Source organism: Stomoxys calcitrans, chromosome 1, assembly GCF_963082655.1.
Source record: "Stomoxys calcitrans chromosome 1, idStoCalc2.1, whole genome shotgun sequence".
In the NCBI taxonomy this organism is placed as follows: domain Eukaryota; kingdom Metazoa; phylum Arthropoda; class Insecta; order Diptera; family Muscidae; genus Stomoxys; species Stomoxys calcitrans.
This window is the reverse complement of record NC_081552.1, coordinates 176,978,004-177,003,465: the sequence shown is the minus strand read 5'-3', so window position 1 is coordinate 177,003,465 and position 25,462 is coordinate 176,978,004. Positions and strand designations below refer to the sequence as shown.

The following is a 25,462-nucleotide window of genomic DNA, read 5'->3' as shown; positions in this document are numbered from 1 at the left end:
TGTAAACCATCAAATTCTTGCAGTCAAGCTCTCAAAACTATTTAATTTTTCCCGTACTGCCTGTCAACTGATATCATCGTACCTGTCTCAAAGATCTCAGTCTGTATATTGTAATGATATCTGGTCAAATACGCTTCATGTTCCAAATGGTGTGCCCCAAGGCTCAATCTTGGGCCCATTGTTATTCACCATGTACATTAATGATCTGCCCGATGTACCTTTAACATGTAAGATACAAATGTATGCTGATGACGTTCAACTGTATACCTGCACGAAACTGAATGACTTTCAAACATGTATTTCTAATGTAAATAATGATTTGAATTTAATATATTGTTGGGCTGTTAATAATGCCTTACGTTTAAATCCTACCAAATCTAAGCTGATCATCATACACAAAAAGAAGTGTAACAATCCCTGACCAAGTTGAAGTAAAGATTGAGAACACGATTGTAAACCGTGTTCAAGCAGCAACAAACTTGGGTTTAACATTCAACTCTACCTTAACTTGGACGAATCATATAAATGCAGCTGTGGGAAAAGTTCGTGGTATGCTGGGGAATATGTGGGCAGCTCGTCTGTCAACTCCTTTCGAAATTCGTATGCTTCTTGCTAAATCTTACTTAATCCCAACTCTTCTATATAATTGTGAATTATTTGCAAGTTGCAGTGCTGATGACAATAGGAAAATCAAAGTTGCCTACAATGATATTGCACGATATGTATACAACAGACCACGGCATGACCACATATCACAATTTGCTTATCAGATTTTTGATCTTTCAGTTGAAAATTTACTAAATGTTAAATGCTTGCAATTACTACATAAGGTTATTTATAACAAAGAACCTGAATATCTTTACAAACACCTGCAATTTGCTAGATCAAATCGAGGGCGCAAACTGATTCAACCTAGACCGTCTCTGGAACACCCTCCCATCATATATACAACTCATAAGCAATGCTATTGAATTCAAAAAGGAGCTACATGATTATTATAAGTAGAAATTGTATGTAGTCTAGTAGTATAAGTTATAATTAATTTATTTATTTATTTTTTTATAAGTTATAGTTTAAAATGGAATTATTTGATGAAACTGCACTGTTGTGAACCAGCACAGTAAAATATAAGATATAATCTTGTTGTGCTTGGTGTTAAATAAATGAAATGAAATGAAAATATAGGACACTCGAAAAGCGTAACATAAGTGACTGCGTCAAATTTCAACGAAATCGGATAATAAATGCGCTTTTTATAGGTCGTTGTATATGGCACCAATGTGGACCAAATTAAACAAGGATTTAATAATCATCCTATTTTATTATAACTCCACTGCCATATCCGTAGTTATATCTTAATAGGGGCTGGTCTCAAACATATTTTACTCAAGTCCCGAGAACTCATATACAAGTAACATTTTCAGACAATAAATCTACTTTTTATGGGATAAAGACCCTAAATTGGAAGATCGGTCTATATGACAGGAATATCTAAATACATTCAGATATTTACTATATTTGGGTCAGATGGCGGGTTACTTAAAACAACTCACTGATTTAAATTTCAGCGAAATTGAGAAATAAATGCAGCTTTTATGGGTTCCAGACCCTTAAACGGCAGATCTGTCTATATGGCAGCTATATCTAAATATAGTTCGATCTGAAATATATTTGGGGCAGATGTCGGAAGGCTTAAAACAACTCACTGTTTTAAATTTCAGCGAAATCGGGTAAAAACTAAAGCATTTATGGGCATTAGACCCTTTATCGACAGATCGGTCTATATGGCAGCTATATCTAAATATAGTACGATAATTAGGTCAGATGTCAGGAGGCATAAAATAACCCACTGTTTCAAATTTCAACGAAATCGAGTGATAAATAAAGCGTTGATGGGCTTCAGATCCTTTATCGGCAGATAGGTCTATATGGCAACTATATCTAAATATAATCCGATCGAAACCAATAAATATAATCCGATCGAAACTACTCACTGTCTCAAATTTCAGCGAAATCGGGTAATAAATAAAGCATTTATGGGCATTAGACCCTTTATCGGCATATCGATCTATATAGCAGCTATATCCAAATATCGTCCGATGTGGCCCGTTCAAGAACTGATTCAGCGTGCATCAAAAAGACGTATGTGTGCCAAATTTCTGCTGAATATCTCAAGTTTTGAAGGCTGTAGAGTGATTACAACAGACGGACGGGCAGACTCAGGGACATCGTTAAAAAGTCTTAGGATGTTACGACGATCCGAAATATATATATACTTTGTACGGTCGGAAATTGATATTTCGATGTGTTGCAAACGGATTGACTAAATGAATTTACCCCCTATCCTACGGTGGTGGGTAGAATTATTAACAAAATGACTTCAATCATATATTTTCGCATAAAATTCAAAGTTAGACATAGTCTGTATCGGTTCACATTCAGTTGCTGAAGGGTCTAACACAGCTCATAATGTCAAAATTTCAGCTAAATGGGGTAATAAATACGGATTCTATAGGCTTAGACCTCAAATCGGTAGATCGGTCAATATGCTGTCTACATCAGGCCATTGTTCGAACGCATCATATCAAGGATTCCAAGCCACTTCACTGTGCCGAATTTCAACAAAATAGATTATTAAATGCGCCTTCTATAGACATTTGACCTGTAATCGGGAGAACGGTTCATATGGGGACTATATCAAGATATAAATCGATATAACTCATTTTCGAACTTAAACTGCCTATGGTTAAAAAAAATTAACTGTGCGAAGTTTCAGCTCAACGTCTTAATTTTTAAAGGCTGCAGGTCCATGCTTTGGCATGGGTACCTGGACCTGGGAAAGCAGATGAAATGATACTTGGAGTGTTTGAGAGAAAAATCCTTCGTAGGATATATGAACCAGTATGCATTAATGGAGAATATATGCGTTGTATGAAACAAGAGCTGTTTGACGACGATAGCATAGTAAAACGCCGAAGTCCACCGTAGCGCAGAGGTGACGCTGCACGCCTGGGTTCGAATCCTGGCGAGACCATCAGAAAAAAATGTTCATCGGTGGTTTTCCCCTTCTAATGCTGGCAACATTTGTGAGGTACTATGTCATGTAAAACTTCTCTCCAAATAGGTGTCGCACTGCGGCACGCCTTTCGGACTCGGCTATAAAAAGGAGGTCCCTTATCGTTGAGCTTAAAACTTGAATCGGACTGCACTCATTGATATGTAAGAAGTTTGCCCCTGTTCCCTAGTAGAATGTTCATGGGCAAAATTTGCAAAAAAGCATAGTAAAACGCATTAAAATACAAAGATTGCGTTGCCTAGATCATGTTGTCAGAATAGATGAAAAACCTCCAGCAAAGAGGTCTTTTGAGGGCGACCATAACAGAACATGCAAACCAGAAAGACTAAAACTATGATAGAGTGACCAAGTGGAAAGAGATATCCCGAAACTGGGTGTCAGAGATTGGAGAAGAAGCGCAGATGTATGAGGCGCTACGTTCGGCTAGAGGAATACATTTTTTGATTTCTTGTGTCAAGTCAAAATCGGTCTATAACCTGATATAGCTCCCATATAAACCGATCTCCCGATTTGACTTCTCTAGCCCTTACAAGGGCTATATACTACTACTAACACTCCAAGTATCATTTCATCTGCTTTCCCAGGTCCAGGTACCCATGCCAAAGTATGGACCTGCAGCCTTTGAAATTTCACATGCGGTGTTCTGTTACGACTTTCAACAACTATGCCAAATACCGTCCAAATCAGTCTATAACCTCATGTAACTCCCATATAGACCGGTTTCTCGATTATCCTTGTTCGGTTCCTAGAATCTTTAATTTTTGCTGGTATGACAGAAGTTTGGTATGTAGAATAATATTATGCCCTTCGACCAAATTTAGTTAGTATAAATTTTTAACAGAATCCATGTTGGTGCGTTCCCAAGATTCTGTCCGGCCGAACTTAACACGCTTTTACTTGTTTTAAATTCTGTACGGCTGGTATTGAAAGGAATGACTCTCATACAATAATCTACCTAATCATGTACATTCGCCACCGCAATCACTGAATCTTAATCCGATAAAGCATTTGTGAGATGCAATGGAACGTCGAATTCGAAAACGAACATTTAAAGGGTAGGTGTAGGCAATTACATTGTTGACACCGCCCGACTTTTGTCTTGCCTCACTTGCTTTGCTTATTTTGCTCTATTTTTGTGAAAAGAGATTTTTTAAACCTTCTTTTTAAAAATTCCATTACATGACCCACTTTAAAAATTCCCCTTTTGCAACAGTAACTCTGCGCTTGAATATTGCCCCTACATACGTAGCTTATTCTTTTCAGGCTGATGTTGATAGTTTTTCTCAAAACATTGATACTTAATAAATTTCCAAAATACAAATCCATGTTCCGAAAATAGAAAATTTTTGCTTCAATTAAGTGAACAGCAATTATGAAATTGCTCTCAAAACCACATGAATTGTCGTCCAACACATTGATTGCAAAGCATAAGGCAATACGTATAAATACCCTAAATGAAAATTTACTGTCTCAGTTGACAGCCTAGTGCGAGTAAAATCAGTCGAGTCACAAATATCCATTTACCTTAGAATGGGTATAGGAAAAAAACATTTTTTGAAAGTAAATAGTTCTTTTGATATTTGATTGGTATTGAGTGGAGCGGACGTGTTTTCATTTCGCTCCTCAAAGAAAAATATTCGCATCTTGGAATAGGTACTACCTATTACGAAAAAATTTAAAGCGTTTTTGGAAAATGGACTCCAAAGACCGAACAGCTGCGGCGGTGGCGTCAGACCGTAGCATGTTGTCCTCCCCTACTATAGGTGTGGGTGCCTAGGCACCTGTAGTCGAGAGTAATGCTTCAAGCGTACAATTAGTCGTCAGACTAATTAGTGAAGAAGAGACGGATGAACCAGAAGGATGCACAGGATTCCCAGAGGGTCCCCAGCTTTTAAGTAAAGGTGGTGTTTCCGACTCGGATTCAGACAACGACAGTATTAATGAAACAGTCATCGCAGCCGAATCGAGAGATGAGGGCAGGAGTGAGCGTTGGCTTTGCTAAGCTCACAAGCAGACCGAGAAAGTGATCCGGGGCACGGCGAAGAAAACAGAAGGGTGTGTACCGGCAGCGCAATCGGCCGAAAGCGCAGGGATAGAATTGACATTCCAGGCAATTTTACGGAAGCTGGAAAGAAAATCAGATGTCCCGAAGCGCGTAACACTGCTAAAATGCTGAAGAAGAAAAAGAGCTCCCCGCTTTCAAGTACTCTGGGGAAGCCGGCAATGCATCCGGTAGGATTCCACCAGATCATCGGTCCCAAGTGGAGGAAATGGTTAACGAGCGAATTTTCGAAAATCTGTGGAACTCTGTAGAGGGTCCACCTATACAAATGATGAGCTGCGAGTATAGAGGGGACATCTTTACGCTGCGTTTTGCGTCGGCGGAATGTATTGATACCGTCAAACAGCTTGTTAGAGGTTTTTACGCTCCCTGGGATTCTTGGGCAAGCAAAACCAAGGTTTGGTCGCAGAGAAGTGGGAGGTCTTCCACAGGGAGGAGAAGGAGGAAGGTACTGTCATTGTGGTTGGCATTGATGAATTCTCCGTGACAAGTTTGGCTAAGACCAAAGGCATGGCGCACTACGGGACCAGGGCTTTCTTTTTCAAGATTGGGAAGAATAGAATAGCCCCTAGAGGCCACCATGGCGCAGAGGTTAGAATGTCCGCCTATGACGCCGGTGGTTATCCCCTTATTAATGCTGGCTTCATTTGAAAAGTATCCTTCTCTAAAGTATCTTTCTTCTCTACATGTGGTGTCGCTATGTGACACGCCGTTCGAACTTGTTCGCATAAAAAGAGTGGCCCCTTATCATAGAGCTTAAACATTAATCGGACTGCACTCATTGATATGAGAGAAGTATCCCCTGTTCCTTAATGGAATGTTCATGGATAAATTTAGTGTTTAGTTTAGGATAGTCAAAAATCCTCATATTGAGACATCGGGCCGTGCAGTGGCAGGTGACTCTATACCGCCCAACAAACAAGGGAGCTGACGACAATACAATCATCGTCTCTCTCAATATTAGGAAGACTAGGATAAGCAAAGATCGTATTATTAAAACTACTGGCAGTGCCAAGGCGAGAGACCCAACACAGCCTAACAAACAGGAACCCGACGACGGAACCGTCACCGACTTTAAAATTTAGAAGACTAGAAGAGGTAAAGGTCTTAATATGGAAACTTCAGGCAGCGTTGCGACAGGAGTCTCAATGCAGCTTAACGAACAGTGAGCCGACGATGGAAGACTAAGATAGGCAGAGGCAGGGACGGGAAACTCAGTACAGTAACGAATAGGGATCTGACGATGGAACCATTACCAACTTTATGGAGATTGGGAAAACTTGGATAGGTAAAGAACATAATACGAAAACATCAGACAGTGCAGTGACTGGAAGGTCAATACAACCTAATGGACAGGGAACGGCCGATGAGATCATCACCCCAAGCAGCTAAACCTCCACCAGAACAATACTGCTACACACGCTCTGATGGAGAAAATCAGTAAGGGCAAGATTCATATTGCCTTAATTCAGTCATAGACGTCCCGGAACATACCTAGCATCACTTTATCTGCCTTTCGGCTCTCCGACACCGCCACCCACGTCGGATATGCAATGGCTGATGAGGAACGCAAAGAGTTCTTGAATACTAACGACCTTATAACACTTAATATTGGTAACACCGCTACCTTTATTAATAGGATTAGGGAGGAGGTTTTTGATGTTACAATATGATCGGAAAATCTAATCGATGCGGTTCAGGACTGGAGGGTCCTGGAGGAGGTTTAGAATAGCACGGCCAGCAACGAATCCGATAAGCTTCCAGATTCGGAAGACTACTCAGAAGAAGACTTGGGCAAGATAATTAGATTGTCCAAGCATAGAAGACATTGAAGACAATGTCAGCAGGATTACGACTGCACTGGTGGAGTCTTTCAAGGATAGTTGTACTCTTTGGGAAAGGAAATCAACTCAAGAAAAACCCTGGATGACCGGGAAGATTCGCAATATTGAAAAAGACTTTATAAGAGAGCACATCGTAAAAAAAAGGAAGTATTTTGGGATGTGTTTTTACCAGAGCGGCAATATGAAAAAGTTTCTCTCAAATACCCATGTCCAAACTAAAACGTTAGTAGACGACATGGGAGTGAGAGCAGAGAGAGGACATGTTGAGGCTTTTGATGAAAACGCATTTTCCACAGGATACGACGGTTACTACAGAAAGAGACAGACTATCTGGCGCCCCACCTGGACAATATTTTCACAGCGTACCTGGGACTTGCATATACTCCGAAAGCCTAGCGTGAGGCAATGGTGGTATTTATACCCAAGCCCGGCTATGCAAGCTATGCGACACCAAAGGCCTAAAGACCTCAAAGCTTTACCTCCTTTCTACTCAAAACCATGGAACGTATTGTGGACACCATAATAAAGAGTATAACATCCAGCGAACTGCTCAATGTCAAGGGAGGGAGCTCAATGTTAGCCCAGAAAAAACTTAAATCTGCCAGTCCACGAGGAAGACAAAGGCCTATTTGACGCACCACGCTTCCCCAATAGAACGATGTAGGAGTGATCTTGGTCAGGAAACTGAATTGGAAGTGTCATACTCAGAAGCGTACTGAGAAGGCTCACGGATGTTAGGCACAATGTAAACAGTCCGCATGCTTGAAATAGGGCTTGGATTCGAGGATAGTTTACTGGCTCCACAGGAGCTCACCCCCATATTTAGTGGACTGCGATGGAGGAAACGTGCAACATAAGGATATTGCAACAGCTTTGGAGAATATGTTGTCTTGGCATAGGCGGAGCGATGAGGACCACGCCCACTAGACCACTGGAAACTATTTTAGATATCCCACCCATAGACAGAGATATTGGAGGCCACTACCATGTAAAAACTTCTATCCAAAGAGCTGTCCACGCCGTTCGGCTATAAAAAGTAGGCCCCTTATCATTGAGCTTAAACTTGAATCGGACTGCAATGATATGTGAGAAGTTTGCCCCTGTTCCTTAGTGGAATGTTCATGGGCAAAATTTGTATTTGCAGATATGCAGATTAACAACCTGTTTGTCGACGACGAACATTTACGTTCGTTCGGCCTGCAAACAAGACATGGCTGATATCGGTTTGTGTAATTCATTTAAAACGAAGAATTTATCAATCGACAAGTCGAACAAAAACGTAATACAAAACGTGGCTTAAGTATATCGTAACAGTTGTCAAAAATGCGAAGCAAATGTCAAATGAATTTTTGAACAAAAAAAAAAAAACAAGTGAAATTATATAAATTTTTTGTCATTTAAGAATCTATCTAAGACGTGGTGGATATATAAATTCTAAATAAAAACAAATTCTAAAAAAAAATTACAAGCGTGCAAAGTTCCGCCGGGCTGAATTTTGGAAACCCACCACCATGGATTCTGCTAAAATATGATTTAGACCGTACTGGACACAGTTATTGGAAGTCATAACAGAACACTATATGCAAAACTTGAACCAAATCGGATAAAAATCGCGGCTTGTAAGGGTTCAAGAAGTCAAATCGGGAGATCAATTTATATGGGAACTAAATATATCATGTTCTTGACCAATTTGAAAGGTAAATGACGCAGTTGTTGGAAGTCAAAACATAACACTATGTGCAAATTCAGCCAAATCGTATGAAAATTTAGGCTTCTAGGGGCTCAAGAAGTGAAATTAGGAAATCGGTTTATATGGGAGCTATACCAGGTCCTTAACCGATTTAGACCGAACTTAGTATAGTTATTGAAAATCATAGCAGAACACAATGTGCAAAATTTCAGTCAAATTAGACAAAAATTGAGGCTTCCAGGTGCTCAAGAACTCATATCGGGAGATCGGTTTATATGAAATATCCAAATCTGAACTGATATGGCCCATTTGTAATCCCCAACGATCTACATCAATATTATGTATTTGTTCAAAATTTCAAGTCGCTAGCTTTACGTGTTCGACCGCTATCGTGATATCGACAGACGTGATATCTTTTACTTTATATGGAACAAAATTTTCCTTGGAATATTTATTTTCGACAATGAAAGAGCTTTTAGTGAAACAACATGCTACGAAAATAGTATATCGCGTCACAAACAGTTTAACATTATAAATATCTGAATCCCATATGATCTTTATTGGTCTACGAATTTAAGTTTGAATGCAAGGTGTACTCCATTCTTAAAATACTTTATTTCAGCCCGATTTTCTCATTATGTCTGATTAAGGGGTGTTTTCGGCGGTGAGGTGATCCCCCAGACAGGGTGGAAAGGGGTAGACCCCCGGAAAATTGGTCCCGAAAGTGGGTATCAATTCTTGATCTTCCCCCAATTCCATTCATTTAAGCTCCACATTGACTTGGCCGGTAAATATGCCCGATTTAGGGGTGTTTTGGGGATTAGGGTGGTCCCCCAATCGCTTAGCCCTGAAAATATATCAGCAACGTGCTCCATTCCCAATATTTGAATCCCGTATTGTCATTGGGCTCAAAATTGGATATCAAATTCGTTTTCTAATCTTAAATATCATTCACTTAAACCCCTTGTTGAAAAAGCCACCAAATATGTCCGGTTTGGGGTATGGGCCCTAAAAACTATGAATATCGAGCTCCACTGTCTTGAAGAGCCAAATTGTCTTGGTGAGCAAATATGTCCTACTCGGGGGTTGTTATGGTGGTGGGACGTCCCCTAGACAGTTGATCCCGAATGTTGATGTCAGATTCATAGCCTACTCCCAAATACCCATCATTTGAGCTCCATTTTTCCATAGTCGGCAAACATGACAGGTTTGGGGCGTGTTTTGGGGGATGGGGCAGCCGTTCAGTGACTTGGCTTTGAAAACATATATCAGCTTCGTGTTCTTCTCTGAAATACCTCTTATTTGAGACTCATATTGCAATGGTCAGCAAATACTTCCTATTTGGGTGGTGTTATGGGGTGGGGTAGCCCTATAAACACTTTTCCCGAACATTGATAACAGATTCGAGCTTTACTTCCAAAGACCTTTCATTTGAGCCCCATATTGCTATGGTCGTGAGTTTGTCTTCTTTGGGGGATATTCTCGGGGATGGGCGGTCCCTCAACTACGTGGTTCCACATCTGGATATCAGATTATTTAAGCCCTATATTGCCATGGTCAGTAAATAAGTCCTGTTTGGGGGGTGTTTTGGGGGGAAGGGGTGGACCCCCAGAAACTTTGACCCAAATTTGGATATCAGATTGGTATTTTACTCACACATACCTTTCATTTAAGTCCCATATTGCCATGGTCGGTAAATATGTCCGATTTAGGGGGTTTTTGGGGGTCGGGGTGGTCCCCCAAACACTTGGGCCGACAATTGGATATCAGATAAATTTTTTAATCTTAAATACCTTTCATTTAAGTCCCATATTGTCGCGATTGGTGTATATATATATTTAGTAGATTTTGGGGTGGGACGCCCCCCTAGGTACCCCATCTGAAATTTGGATACCAAGTTGTTGTTTGTAGATTGCTATAAGGAGCACACAATATATGTAAGAAGAAGAACTTCATAAAGTATTGCCAATGTTCGGATTTCTGTACCAATAAATACTTATTTGTTGTGTGAGTGAGAGAACGAAAATATGCGAGTACATGGTGTATATATACCTCCAGAAGGGTAAACTATGAACTGATTTGTGCATTTAAGAAACTCATTTTTGCCAAATATGAAAAAAATGTTTTCTTATTAAAAATACCCACATCAATGTACCTATAGTTCAAAAGTAAAACAGCCCTAATAAACACACCTTCACATAATATTTGGCAACCGTTAAGTTCCATTAACACTTCAATAAATATGAGTTATTCCTTTGTATTGTGCGAACGGGGTTGTATTGCCCATTATATGTCACTACATAGTATCTTGCAAATGTCTACTTTTCATAATTTATACTCCAATGCATTTGAGTTATTTCATTGCATTGAAGAACGGGAATGAATTGCAACCGCAATATGTCACTGCTGAACATCATGCAAAAGGAGAGTCCAGTTTTCATAATTAACGTTTCATTATAGAAAAGTGAATATATGGTCATTGTGGTTTGGAGCGACACTCATTACTTCATTAGGGACAAAGACATATTTGTATCTGCTAAATTAATATTTAAATAAAAGTAGCATCCAGATTTCATAGTTTCCACTTCAATGAATATGAGATATTCCTTCGTTTTCAACAGAAGCAGGATTGAGTAGTGCGTAATATATGGACATTGTGGCTTTGACCGACAATAGTTATCACATTCATTTATCTCCTTATGAAGGAACAAACGAGGCAAATAGTTATTACAACTGGTAATATGACATTTTATTAAAAATTGTTTGAATTCTTTTTCCCAAACAGAGGTGCTATCACCCCATCGGCCTCCAGCTCCACCCACGGAATATTTCCAACTGAATATTGGTGGTTATGACCCAGCAAATTTATTACGTACAAATATGGAGGCTCCAGCCCAACAGGGCTTTATTGGCTGTGTACGTGGCTTGAAAATTGGCGCATATTTGGTAGATTTGGCGGAAATCAACGAGAGGAATATAGCTCCGAGTAAGTATGACAAGTGTAACCGTATACAAGGTTTCTGTGTGTTTAAAAAATCGATGTTTAAGCAGAAATTTGGAGAGCCTGTAAAAACTCATTGATATTGCTGCCGAAGTTTTCGTGTTTGTTTTTTGTTTAAAATAGCCTCCACCAAAGGATGGGGGTATACTAATTCCGTCATTCTGTTTGTAACACCTCGAAATATATATCTGAGACCCCATAAAGTCTGTCTGTCGAAAGTATGCTAACTTTCGAAGGAGTAAAGCTAGCCGCTCGAAATTTTGCACAAATATTTTTTATTAGTGTAGGTCCGTTGGGATTGTAAATGGGCCAAATAGGCATATGATATAGCTGCCATATAAACCGATCTTGGGTCTTGACTTCTTGAGCCTCTAGGGGGTGCAATTCTCGTCCGATTTGACTGTAATTTTGCACGTGGTGTTTCGGTATCACTTCCAATAACTGCGCTAAGTATGGTTTAAATCGGTCCATGCTTTATATAAACCGATCTTGGGTCTTGACTGCTTGAGCCTCTAGAGGGCACAATTCTCGTCCGATTTTACTGAAATTTTGCACGAAGTGTTTTATTAAAACTTCCAACTACTGTGCCAAGTATGGTTCAAATCGGTTCATAATCTGGTATAGCTGTCAAATAAACCGATCTTGGATCTTGACTTCTTAAGTTAATAGAGTGCGCAATTCTCATCCGATATAGCTGAATTTTTGCACGATGTGTTTTGTTATGACTTCCAACAACTGTGCTAAGTATGACGCAAATCGGTATATAACCTGATATAGCTGCCATATTAAACGGTCTGGGATCTTGATTTCTTGAGCCTCTAGAGGTCGCAATTCTCATCCGATTTGTCAGAAATTTTGTCGAAGGCTTCTCCTATGGCCCTCAATATACGTATCCAATATGGTATAGCTTGTTATAGCTCCCATATAAACCGATCTACCGATTTTGCTTCTTGAGCCCCTACAAGGCGCAATTCTTATCCGAATGGCTGAAATATTACACCATGATTTCTACTATGTTTAGCATTTAATTCATTTATGATACGAATCGGACTATAACTTGATAAAGCTGCAATAGCATAACAGTTCTTATATATTATTCTTTGTTTACCTAAAAAGAGATACCGCGCAAAGAACTCGCTAAATGCGATCCATGGTGGAGGGTATATAAAATTCGGCCCGGCCGAACTTAGCACGCTTTTACTTGTTATTTTTTTTATTGAGTAATGGTTGGTCAGATAGCAGACAATATTGGTACCACTACTGCGATATAATGTTTTTTAACAAGCTTATTTATTTTGAAGAGAGATACGCCTGTTGATAAGTATAAGGATCGACTCAAATCCACCTTCTGATTAGATTTGGCTGTGCCCGTCTGTCTGTGGGTCCCTGGCAGTCCATTTAAAATTGTCTGCAAAGTACAGATCGCAATATTCATCTCATCGTCTTAACATTTGCCTTTGCTCTTTGGAATGTAGACGATACCTATCAAAACTGTAAGAAATCGGTTCAGATTTGGATAACGCTCATACGTATAGACATACATAAAATTTTATGTCAAAATGCAGTAATGTGGCAATTTTTTATTTAAATGGTTCTCACGAAATTTGGGACCAAGCATTCTCTTATGCAAATTGCAAATTTGCCCATGAACATTCCATAAGGAACAGGGACAAATTTCTCACATATCAATGAGTGGTGTCCGATTCAAGTTTTAAGCTAAATGATAAGGGGCATCCTTTTTACAGCTGAGTCCGAACAGCGCGCCGCATAGCGACACCTCTTTGGGGAGAAGATTTTACATAGCAAGGTACCTAACAAAACGAAACCGAATCGAAACCACGCACTCAGCGTCAAAGGTGGACATGGTAACCTCTGCACGACGGTGGCCTGCTTATTACTCTTATGACTGCTGATAAATTTTGCCCCACCGACATTTGAACTCCTGAGCAAAAAAAAATTAATTGTCTAAAACTCTTGCAAAAATTTATCGTAAACGATTGCATTTTTGTCGTAAACAAAGTGCAAACGTTTTCTATAAACGAAGTTTACTTGTCGAAAATTTCGTGTATGGCTAATAAATTATTGAGTGGACTGTATGAGAATGCTTGTTATTCCTTAAAACTGGGATATAACAAGTCAATAAAGAGGATATAAAAAACAAAAACGATATTTTCAGTAAACGTTATAATCTTGATTTTATTGAAATAATAGGGTTAGCGTATTAAATAAGTTTAAGTAAGAGCGAGATAGAAGAGAGTAGGAGAAGAGTTAAGGAAAAAACAAGTAAAAGCGTGCTAAGTTCGGCCGGGTCGAAACCCTTGATGGTGGGTTTCGATTCTGCTAAAAATGTATACAAAATAAATTCAGTTGAAGAGCATAATTTTATTCTACAAACCGGCAAAAATTAAAGCTTCTAGGAACCGAACAAGAATGATCGAGAGACCGGTAAATACGGGAGCTATATCAGGTTCAAAACCGATTTCGACCCAACGACTGTGGTTGGGAGAACACCACACTTTGTGTCAAATTTCAGGCACAACGGACAAAAATTGCGGCTTCCAGGTGCTCAAGAAGTCAAGTCGGGAAATAGGTTTATAAGGGAGCTATATCTAAATCTAAGCCGATATATCCCATTTGCAATTCCCAAAGACCTACATTTATTTAGTGTCTGTGCAAAATTTCAAGCGGCTTGCTTTACGCCTTCGACCGCTATCGTGATTTCGACAGACCAACGGACGGACATGGCTAGATCCACTCAGAGCGTCTAGACGATCAAGAATATAAAGGGTGATTTGCCAGCTATTATCTTTTTGGCAACACTATTGAAAACAGCTCACGCACGTTTCGAAAGAGCTTTTAGTGAAATACCATGCTACGAAAATAGTATATCGCTTGACGAAAATAGTATATCATATGAATCCCATATGATCTTTATTGCTTTACGAATTTATGTTTGAATCTAAGGTGTACTCCATTCTTAAAATACTTTATTTCAGCCCGATTTTCTCATTATGTCTGATTTAGGGGTGTTTTCGGGGGTGAGGTGGTCCCCCAGATACATGACCCTAAAAAATATCAGCATCGTGCTCTTCTGTCAAATACCATTTATTTAAACCTCATATTGCCATTGGTTTTGAGGGGAGTTTACAGGATGAGGCGTCCCCCAAACACATGGTCCCAAAATTGGTTATCAAATTCGTTTTCAATCTCAAATACCTTTCATTTGAGCCATATATTGCCATGGTCGAAAAATTTTTACCGTTTGGGGGGTGTTTTGCGGAAGGGGTGATGGCTTAAATCCATTTTCCTACATTTGGATATCAAATTCGCATTCTACTCCCAAATACCTTTATTTAAGCCCCATATTGCGATGGTCAGTACAAAATAGCTGTTTGTGGGGTATTTTGGGAAAGGGGTAGACCCCCGGAAAATTGGTCCCGAAAGTGGGTATCAGTTCTTGCTCTACCCCCAATTCCTTTCATTTAAGCTCCACATTGACTTGGCCGGTAAATATGCCCGATTTAGGGGTGTTGTGGGTGTGTGGGTGGTCCCCCAATCACTAAGCCCTGAAAATATATCAGCTACGTGCTCTATTCTCAATATTTGAACCCCATATTGTCATTGGCCTCAAAATTGGATATCAAATTCGTTTTCTAACCTTAAATATCATTTACTTAAACCCCTTGTTAAAAAGCCACCAAAGATGTCCGGTTTGGTGTATGGGCTCTAAAAATTATGAATATCTAGCTCCACTGTCTTGAAGACCCAAATTGTCTTGGTGAGCAAATGCGTCCTACTCGGGGGTTGTTATGGTGGTGGGACGTCCCCTAGACAGTTGGTCCCGAATGTTGATGTCAGATTCATAGCCTACTCCCAAATACCCATCATTTGACCTCCATTTTTCCATAGTCGGCAAACATGACCGGTTTGGGGGATGGAGCAGCCGTTCAGTGACTTGGCTTTGAAAATATATATTAAATTCGTGTTCTCCTCTAAAATACCTTTTATTTGAGCCTCATATTGCAATGGTCAGCAAATACTTCCTATTTGGGTGGTGTTAGGGGGTCGGGTGGCCCTATAAACTCTTTTCCCGAATAGTGATATCAGATTCGTGCTTTACTTCCAAAGACCTTTCATTTGAGCCCCATATTGCTATGGTCGTAAATTTGTCTTCTTTGGGGGATGTTCTCGGGGATGGGCGGTCCCTCAAACACGTGATCCCACATCTGGATATCAGATTCGTAATCTACACTCAAATAACTTTTATTTAAGCCCCATATTCCCATGGTCAGTAACAAAATCCTGTTTGGGGGGTGCTTTGAGGGAAGGGGTGAACCCCTAGAAACTTTGTCCAAATTTGGATATCAGATTCGTATTTTACTCGCACATACCTTTCATTTAAGTCCCATATTGCCATGGTTGGTAAATATGTCCGATTTTGGGGGGTTTTAGGGGTTGGGGTGGTCTCCCAAACACTTGGGCCGACAATTGGATATCAGATACATTTTTTAATCTTAAATACCTTTCATTTAAGTCCCATATTGTCGTGATTGGTGTATACATATATTTAGTAGATTTTGAGGTGAGACGCCCCCCCCCTAGGTACTCCATCCGAAATTTGGATACCAAAATTTCGCTTAAATCGCACAACCCATCTCCGAGATCTGGCGTTTCTGAAAATTAGGGTAAGGGGGAGGGTCCGCGCCCCCTTCAAATTTCAAGAAAATCGGTTCAGCCGTTTCTGAGTCTACAAGGAACACACAAACAAACACAAATTGACTTTTAAATACATATGAGACTAGCTGAACCCGGACCGCTTCGCAGCGCTTCCTTTTACACCATACGAATTATAACTTTCTTTTCAATTACTCTTCTTTGCATTCACTTAGTTATGTATATATTTTGCGGCCATATTTTTATAGAACTTTTGGACTATTGTGGAAGCTTGTCCCAGGGTAAAAGGGTTAAACAAATAATACCGAAAGCAGTCAAAGGTTAGGTCCTTTATTTGATTTATTCGAAGGACAGACAACTTGTCATAACAGTAGTGAAAAGCATATGATCAACTTTGAACACACTCTCCTGTACCTCTCGCGCTCTTTTTCTTTGTTCAGGTTTGCTTGACTATTCAAATAATTTTTATCTCGCAATAGATGGCGCTGAATTTGTTGTTGGTGATGCTTGCTGTTGCTTCCAATCACATTGTCATCATTTTGTCTATTTTTAAATTCAATCGAATTTCCACTCTTGTCGGCCTATCTAATGTCACCGTTGCGCATGGATAAACATTTATGGCTTACCCATGCGGGCGGTGCCGACTGTATAATACCCTACACTTACCCTATAACTACAATGTGGGAGCTATATCCAATTCTGAACCATTTTTGATGGACCTCGGCGAGCAAAAATAAGTTCAAACTGTTATAACTACGGTTGACAAATGACAACATTATTGCAAATTACCCAAAATCTGACGAACATATATATGGGCGCTATAACTAATACTGAACGGATTTCCATGAAATTAACCAGTAATGTCGGGAGTCATTAGAAAATCCTTCCTTCCAAATTTCAAGAAAATCGGTTAACAAATGACCATATTATTGCAGTATTACTGCAAATACCAAATTTCAAGAAAATCGGTTAACAAATGTCCATTTATTGCAGTATTACTGCAAATCGGGCGAACATATATATGGGAGCTATATCCAAATCTGAACCGATTTTTTCCAATTTCTATAGGCTTCGTCTCTAGTCTCTCCATAATGATCTAATTTCGTCATTCCGTTTGTAAACCATCGAAATATTCATCTAAAACCCAACGAAGTATATACATATGTTTATTTTTGATTGTCTTGTCGATTAAGCCATGTCGGTCCGTCCATCTGTCGAAAGCATGCTTACTTTCGAAGGGATGAAGCTAGGCGCATTAAATTTTGCACAAATACTTCCTATTAGTGTAGGTCAGTTGGAATTTTAAATGGGTCATATTGGTCTATGTTTTGATATAGCTGCCCTATAAACCGATTTTGGATCTTGACCTCTTGAGCCTCTAAACGCCGCAATCTTATCCGATTTGTCTCTAATTTTGTATAAGATATTTTGTTATGACTTCCAACATCTGTGCTAGGTATGGTTCAAACCGGTTCAAAACTTGATGTAGCTCTCATTTAAACCGATCTCCTAATTTGACTCTCTGAGCCTCTAGAGGGCGCAATTCTTATGCAATTTGGCTAAACATTATTTTAACGACTTCTGCTATGACCTTCCACATACGTGCCAAATATGGTCTGAATGGGTCAATAACCTGATATAGCTCCCATATGAACCGATCTTCCGATTTTAATTCTTAAGCTACTATAGGGCTCAAATCAAATCAAATTTTTGCCGACATTTTGCGCAATGACATCTACTATGGTCTCCAACAGCCAAACCAAGCATGGTCCGGATTGGTTGATAACCTGAAATAGCTCCAATAGCTTTGCAATTTATATCCATTATCCTTTGTTTGCCTATAAAGAGATATCGGGCAAAAAATGACAAATGAGATCCATGGTAGAGGGTATGTATGATTCTGTGTACGTTCGTGCCTTCTCCTCTAACATTTTAACACAAACTTGGATATTGGCACTCTTCTAAATAAATTTTTATCTATGGCAAAGATAGCCACATAAACTATCTGAATTATCTATCTTAGGGTGGGAAATTTGCAAAAAATAGTACAGCAAACAACCGCAACGAAATTCCTAGACTTTATTTTACGGACCGATTGGTTGCCATAACAAAGATAAATGCTGCATGATCAGTTTTTATCACTCTGCCCTCTCTCTGTTCGTGGTGGCGTCTCCATTCAGTTGATCCATTTGCAAACAGAATATATGGCGCTTATTTAAATGTTAGTGCTGTCATCGAAAAGGGAAAGGTTTAGACTTTAATACCCAAAATGTTGACAAAATAACTTAAAAGTTCTACGTTCCATGTCGCCCTGGATGCTTGCGCAATCACATATAAACGACTGAGAATTTTACATATCTCCCATCTGTTAGAGCTTTTTTGAACATATATTATGAATCTATAAAATTTCCTTTGTCTATACTGCTACTCGCTTGGAGCAGCTTAGCGCCTATAACTTGATCATCATGTGTTAATTCAACAGTCATTATTTAGTATTTTTTTAACCAAATCAAATTGCCATATTAAACGATTCTCAGTGGTAGAGAACTTATTTGCCGGTCTTCATGTTAGGTGCGGTGGCGACAGTTCTTAGTAATTTAACCATGTAAAACTTTTGAACATGAAAGTGTTGCCCAGCAGCACGTTGTTTGGACTTGTCTAGGAAAAGAAGGCTCCTTGTCGATGAGCTAAATATGGCGGCCACCTTAACTTAAGGTTTGCAACTGCTTCTATCACACTGAACTTTATAACTTTGGGGGTACGGCGGTAGTGTCCTGTTAGGTCATTATAATTGATCAAATGTTTTGAGGTGAGGTGGTCCACTAGATATATGAGCAGAATTAAGATATCATATTCGCAGTCCACAACCTTATACTTTGAGTTTAACCCCATATTGTCATAGTTGGTATTGGTGAGGGGCGCCTTACTCCATCTGCCACTTGAGCACAGATTTCAATGACGCACTCCACTTAAAAATATCTATCACTTGATCCCCATTGTTTTAATGGGGTGGTAAAGCACCACCTAGATTCTTGGACACAAAGTTTAATGTCATATTCGTAATCTGCTACCAAATAAATGCCTTTAATTTGAGGCTAATCTAGCTAGGATCGAATTATATTCCCATTTGAGGGTGGGGAGACCCCAAATTACTTGGACCTCATTTTTTATGTCATATTCGTAGTCTAGTCCCGAATACCTTTCATTTGAGTCCCATATTGATATTTACGTCCAATATGTTTGTTTGGGAAAATTTTTGGGGTTGGACGATCCCTCGAATACTCCATCCCAATTTTTAATATCATATTCGTATTCATATTCTACTCCTCAATGCCTTTCATTTGATACCCATATTGTCCCAATTGTTCCACTTTTGATTTTAAGTGGTGTTTTTGGTGTAATGGGTGAGGGTCCGCCCCCTCCAATATCAACAAACTAAAAAGCCTTTTCCTCCTTTCTGACCATTTTCGTAGTCTACTCTCACATACCTTTCATTCGAGTCCCATATCGTCATTATCGTCCAATAAACCTATTTTAGGGGGTTTTGTGTTTGGGGCGGCCCCCAGTTACTTGGATATTAAATTCATCCCATATTGTTCTGATCGGTTCACTTTTATTTTGGGATCGTACTTTTAGGGTAAGGGGGAGGGTCCGCCCCCTTATCAATATCAATAAATTATAAAGCCTATTGCTCCTTCCGGACCACTCCCCACAATCTGTGAAAATTTGAAAGAAATCGGTTCAGCCGTTTTTATGTCTTTACGGAACAAAAATGTACAAACCCACAAACAACTTGATTCTCTTTTGATTCTTTCAAAGGCTGCAGTTACTATTTCCGGTGACCGACCTATGATATCGATGTCATCGGCATAGGCGAGTAGCATGTACCATATCTATTCACATCTGCATCTCGTATAATCTTCAGCAAGTATCAGCAAGTGTCATCCTGCAGAGTCTTAATAATTTTGCAGGGATACCAAACTCAGACATGGCTTCAAATACCTTTGAACGTAAAGGAGAATCGAAGGCGGCTTTGTAGTCAACAAAGAGATGGTAGGTGTTGATTTCTCCTTCTCGGGTCTTTTCCAGGATTTGGCGCAGTGTGAATATCTGGTCTAATGTGGATTTACCAGGTCTAAAACCGCATTGATGGGGCCCAATTATCTCATTGACTTTAGGTTTTAATATTTCACATAGTACGCTCGAGAGTATCTTGAATACGATGGGGAGGAGACTTATTCCTCTGTAGTTGGCACACTTCCTCTTGTCTCCTTTCTTGCGTACGGGACATAGATGCTGAGGTTCCAATCATCGGGTATGCGTTCTTCTAGCCAGATTGGGCAGATGCATACCCCCCATTAGCGTGTCGCCTCCGGTCTTAAATAGTTCAGCGGGTAACCCGTCGGCCCCTGCTGCCTTGTTGTTCTTTAGTCGGGTCACTGCTACTTGGACCTCATTCTGACTAGGAGGTAAACATTCTACACCATCATCAGGTATTGGTTCTGCGGTATCCTCTTCGCCGCCAACATCGGACACTAGCAGTTGGGTAAAATGTTCTTTCCATATCCTCAGCATGTTGTCTGTGTCTGTTCTTCTTTCTTCTTCTTTCTGACACCTGTACATCTCAATTCGCTCACACTCAAGTCTTTCCATTTCCTTTTTCTTTCTGCGGAATAGACGTTTCTCCTCTCTCCTTTTATCCCGATACCTCTCCTTCATCTGGCGTTACTACAGATTGCAGGGTTGCTCTATATGCCGCATTCTTGGCTTCAGTAGCATCTCGACACTCTTGGTCGTACCATGGGTTTCTTGAAGGAGGCTTCAGGTACCCAAGTACGGATTTCGCGGCATTTTCCATGGAAGGGCAATAGTTTGCCACTGCGCCATTATATCATTGGAACAAGGAGTGCTTTCATCAAGCAGTTGGGTCAGTTGAATGGAGTATGCCGCTGCCATTTGTTGTGTTTGCAGCTTTTCAATGTCCAGCTTCCGTGCAGTGTCAGATCGTACTTTCCTCGCCATGTTCAAACGTGTGCGAACCTTTGCTGCAACAAGGTAATGATCCGAATCTATATTCGCTCCGCTGATCAATGGGCCGGGAGGAAGGAAGGTTAGGCTTTACAATTTGTGGATTTCGGCCCCGTTTCCCCAAAATCAATACCCAAAATCAAAAGTGAACCGATAACGACAATATGGGTATCAAATGAAAGATATTGGAGAGTAGAATACGAATATGCTATTAAAATGTGGATCCACGTAAGCAAGGGGCCACCACAACATTGATCATCATGTGGTAGGTAGTTCAGATCAGCCGTTTTTGAGTCTACTCGGAACAAAGAAAGAAAGCGCAACACTTTCGTTATTATATAATAGACTAACTGAACCCAGCCCGCTCCGCTGCGCCTTCATTAACACCATATAGTTTAATGTTTGAAGATTATTTTATACAAATGTTGACCGCGACTGCGTCTCAAATTATGCATTCCCTTAGTCCAATTTTGGCATACTCTTTCCAACATTTCGGCCGGTATCTCACGAATAAATGCTTCAATGTTGTCTTCCAATGCATCAATTGAATAGCCCCACAAAACATAGTCTAAAGGCGTTAAATCGTACGATTTAGGCGCCCATTGACCTGTCCCGAACGTAAAATGTTCACCGAACTCGCCTCTCAATAAATCCATTGTTATGCGTGCTGTGTGGCATGTGGCACCGTCTTGTTGAAATTATATGTCAAGCAAGCCAATCTCTTGTATTTTGGGCAAAAAAATGGATATCATCTCACGATAGCGCTCACCATTCACAATCACGTTACGATTTGCATCATCTTTGAAGAAGTACGGTCCATTGATGCCATGAACAACGCTTGCAAATCATTGAATTTTACAATCAAAATGCGTGCTTTGTTAAAAAAGTTCATCGTGCACTTCTTGTGTTCAACGACGAAGGTAATTTTTTGGCTCAATGGGTACGTAAATAAGCAGAATTATCGATTTTGGAGTGTTACCAATGCATCCAGAAAAAGTCCGGTTTATTGACTAAACCGTACCAAACTATATCTTATATATAAAAATCAATTTGTATTTGCTTGTCTGTTTGTTTCTTTGTGTGTTTCTTATAGACTTAGAAACGGCTGAACCGATTTTCTTGAAATTTTCACAGATGGTGCATAATGATCCCGTGGTGAAAATAGGGTACTACATTTTTTGATATCTGAAGGGTGGCGGACCCTCCCCCTTACCCTAATTTTCAGAAACGCCAGATCTCGGAGATGGGTGGTGCGATTTAAGCGAAATTTTGTGTGCTACCTTATAGCAATCTACAAACAAAAATTTGGTATCTAAATTTCGGATGGGGTGCCTAAGGGGGCCTACCCACCATAAAACCTACCAAACATATATATAGACCAATCACGACAATATGGGACTCGAATGACAGGTATTTAGGGTAAGAAAAAGTATCTGATATCGAATTCTCGGACCAAGTGTTAGGGGGCTACCCCAACCCACAAAGCACCCATAAATCGTACATATTTACCGACCATGGCAATATGGGACTCAAATGAAAGGTATTTGAGAGTAAAATACGAATCTAATATCCAAATGTGGGGCCTTATTTACTGACCATGGGAATTTACGACCATAGCAATATGGGACCCAAATGAAAGGCCTTTGGGAGTAAAGCACGAATCTGATATCAATATTCGGGAAAAGTGTCTATGGGGCCACCCCACCCCCACAACACTACCCACATAGGAAGTATTTGCTGACTATTGCAATATGAGACTCAAATAAGAGGGTTTCTAGAGTAGAACACGAATCCGATATATATTTTCAAGGCCAACTCACTGAGTGGCCGCCCATCCCCAAAACACCCCCCAAGGAGGTCATGTTTGACGACTTTGGAAATATGGGGCTCAAATTAAAGGGAGTGGACCACGTATCTGATATCAACATTAGGGGCCAACCGTCAAAGGGACGTCCTGGACGTATTTGCTCACCAAGGGTCTTAAAGAGAGTGGAACTAAATATTTATAGTTTTTAGAGCTAATAACCCAAACCAGACATATTGGCTGACTCTTGCAATAAGGAGTTTAAGTTTTGAGGCCAATGGCAATATGGGGTTCAAATAAATGATATATAGTTATATGAGAATAGTGCTCGTTGCTGATATATATTTTCCGGGCTTAGCATATTTACCGACCATGTCAATGTGGAGCTTAAATGAAAGGTATTGGGTTAGAGCAAGAATTGATACCCACTTTCGGGACCAATTTTCTGGGGGTCTACCCCTTTCCTAAAATACCCCACAAACAGCAATTTTTACTGATCATCGCAATATGGGCCTCGAATAAAGGTATTTGGAAGTATAATACGAATTTGATATCCAAATGTAGGAGCATGTATTTAGGGCATCATCCCTTCCCCAAAACACCCCCAAAGGGTAAACATTTTTCGACCATCGCAATATGTGGCTCAAATGAAAGGTATTTGAGCCACTCCCCTAAACCAATGGCAATATGGGTTTTAAATAAATGGTATTTGAGAGAAGAGCACGTTGCTGATATTTTTTCAGGGCCAAGTGTCTGGGGGACCACCTCACCCCCGAAAACACCCCTAAATCAGATATCAAGAGAATATCGGGCTGAAAGAAAGTATTTTAAGAATCGAGTACACTTTACTTCCAAACTTAAATTCATAGCCCAATAAAGATCATATGGAATTCAAATAAAGGCACTTGTATTGGTAAACTGTTAGTCAATCATGTTTTCGTAGCATGGTATTTCCCTAAAATCTCTTTAATTGTCGAAAATAAATATTCAAGGAAAATGTTGCTCCATATAAAGTATAAGAAGGCGCAGCGGAGCGGGCCCGGGTCAGCTAGGCGGCAATCATTTGTAAGCGTTGTTCGTTTGCAAGACGATTCATGGTTAAATTATAGACCAAACTGAAGATGTTTGACAGTGGAACAGGACACGAAAAGTCAGTGAGCTGTTTAAACCACTGTTTCCAAAAAGATAATAGCTAAAAAATCACCCGTTTGATTGCACAATTATTTGTAAGATTAACCAAGGAACACACAAATTTTTTATGCAATCGAATGAAGGGCAAATAAAAAGTCTTTATTGACCTAATGGTTAACGCTATTAAATTTGTTTTGGACAAACAAAATTGTTCAAATTAAAGTATCTAATGTGAATACAAAATCAAGAGTGTACGAATTTGACATATTTTGGGCAAAAGTGATAAAACATGTAACCAACATAAAATGTTTTTTAATATTTAAGAAAAGTTCAATATTTAAGGAAATACTTTGGAAATACATTTATTAGTATTTTTATTTTGAAACCAATTCAAAACCTTATTTTATATTTCCCTTTTACTGCATTACAGCAATGGATGGCGTTCTACCCAATTGCCAAATCAAATGTGATGCTGAACCCTGCAAAAATGGCGGCATTTGTCAGGAGAATTTTGCCAAACAGGAGTCCAAGTGTGACTGTGAGCATACCAGCTTCTTGGGAGAATTTTGCATGGAAGAGAAGGGGGCCGATTTCAGTGGTGAATCGACATTGCAACGGAAATTTGAGCTTGTCGGTAAAGTGGACTATGTCCGTCTGCAATTGGCCTTTTCTTCGTCGGACTTGCGTCGTGCTAATCGTGTTATGTTGCTGCTACAAACTGCGGCCGACCGCAGCTATTATCTCATGGTGGCCATAACAGCTGATGGTTATCTGTTGTTTGAGGAGGATCGTGAGGGCCCGGCGGTGGGAGCACGCATCGATCGCAATTTCCTCAACAATGCACGCCATTCCATCTACTATCAACGCAATTACACCGAAGCGACTCTTTACATTGACCGCGACCCAATACCATTGGCGCCCATAAGTGCGCGAGCATTAACACCATCCGCCGATATGGGTGCTAATCGTGTGCAAATCGGTGGCATTAATACCACAGACACACGCTTTGCTGTTTTTAAGAGCTACAGTGGCTGTTTGTCAAGTAAGTATTGTCAGTCTTTTGGACAACAACAGAGATTTACACTTAGAAATGGGGACAGCTCAGGGGTGACAGCTCAGGGTCTGTTGTTGAGGCCCTTTTTTGGGAAAATT

At 39.9% G+C, this 25,462-nt stretch overlaps 1 protein-coding gene across 7 annotated transcripts in view; it reads left to right on the top strand.

Moving 5' to 3' along the window:
- LOC106093786 (axotactin) overlaps positions 1-25,462 on the top strand; it is a 448,664-nt gene that overhangs the window by 305,999 nt on the left and 117,203 nt on the right. For all 7 annotated transcript variants that reach the window (XM_059363679.1, XM_059363659.1, XM_059363628.1 and 4 more), the window contains exons 15-16: positions 11,458-11,658; positions 24,741-25,352. In XM_059363679.1, coding sequence (XP_059219662.1) covers positions 11,458-11,658; positions 24,741-25,352 — 813 coding nt within the window. The remainder of the gene's footprint in view (positions 1-11,457; positions 11,659-24,740; positions 25,353-25,462) is intronic.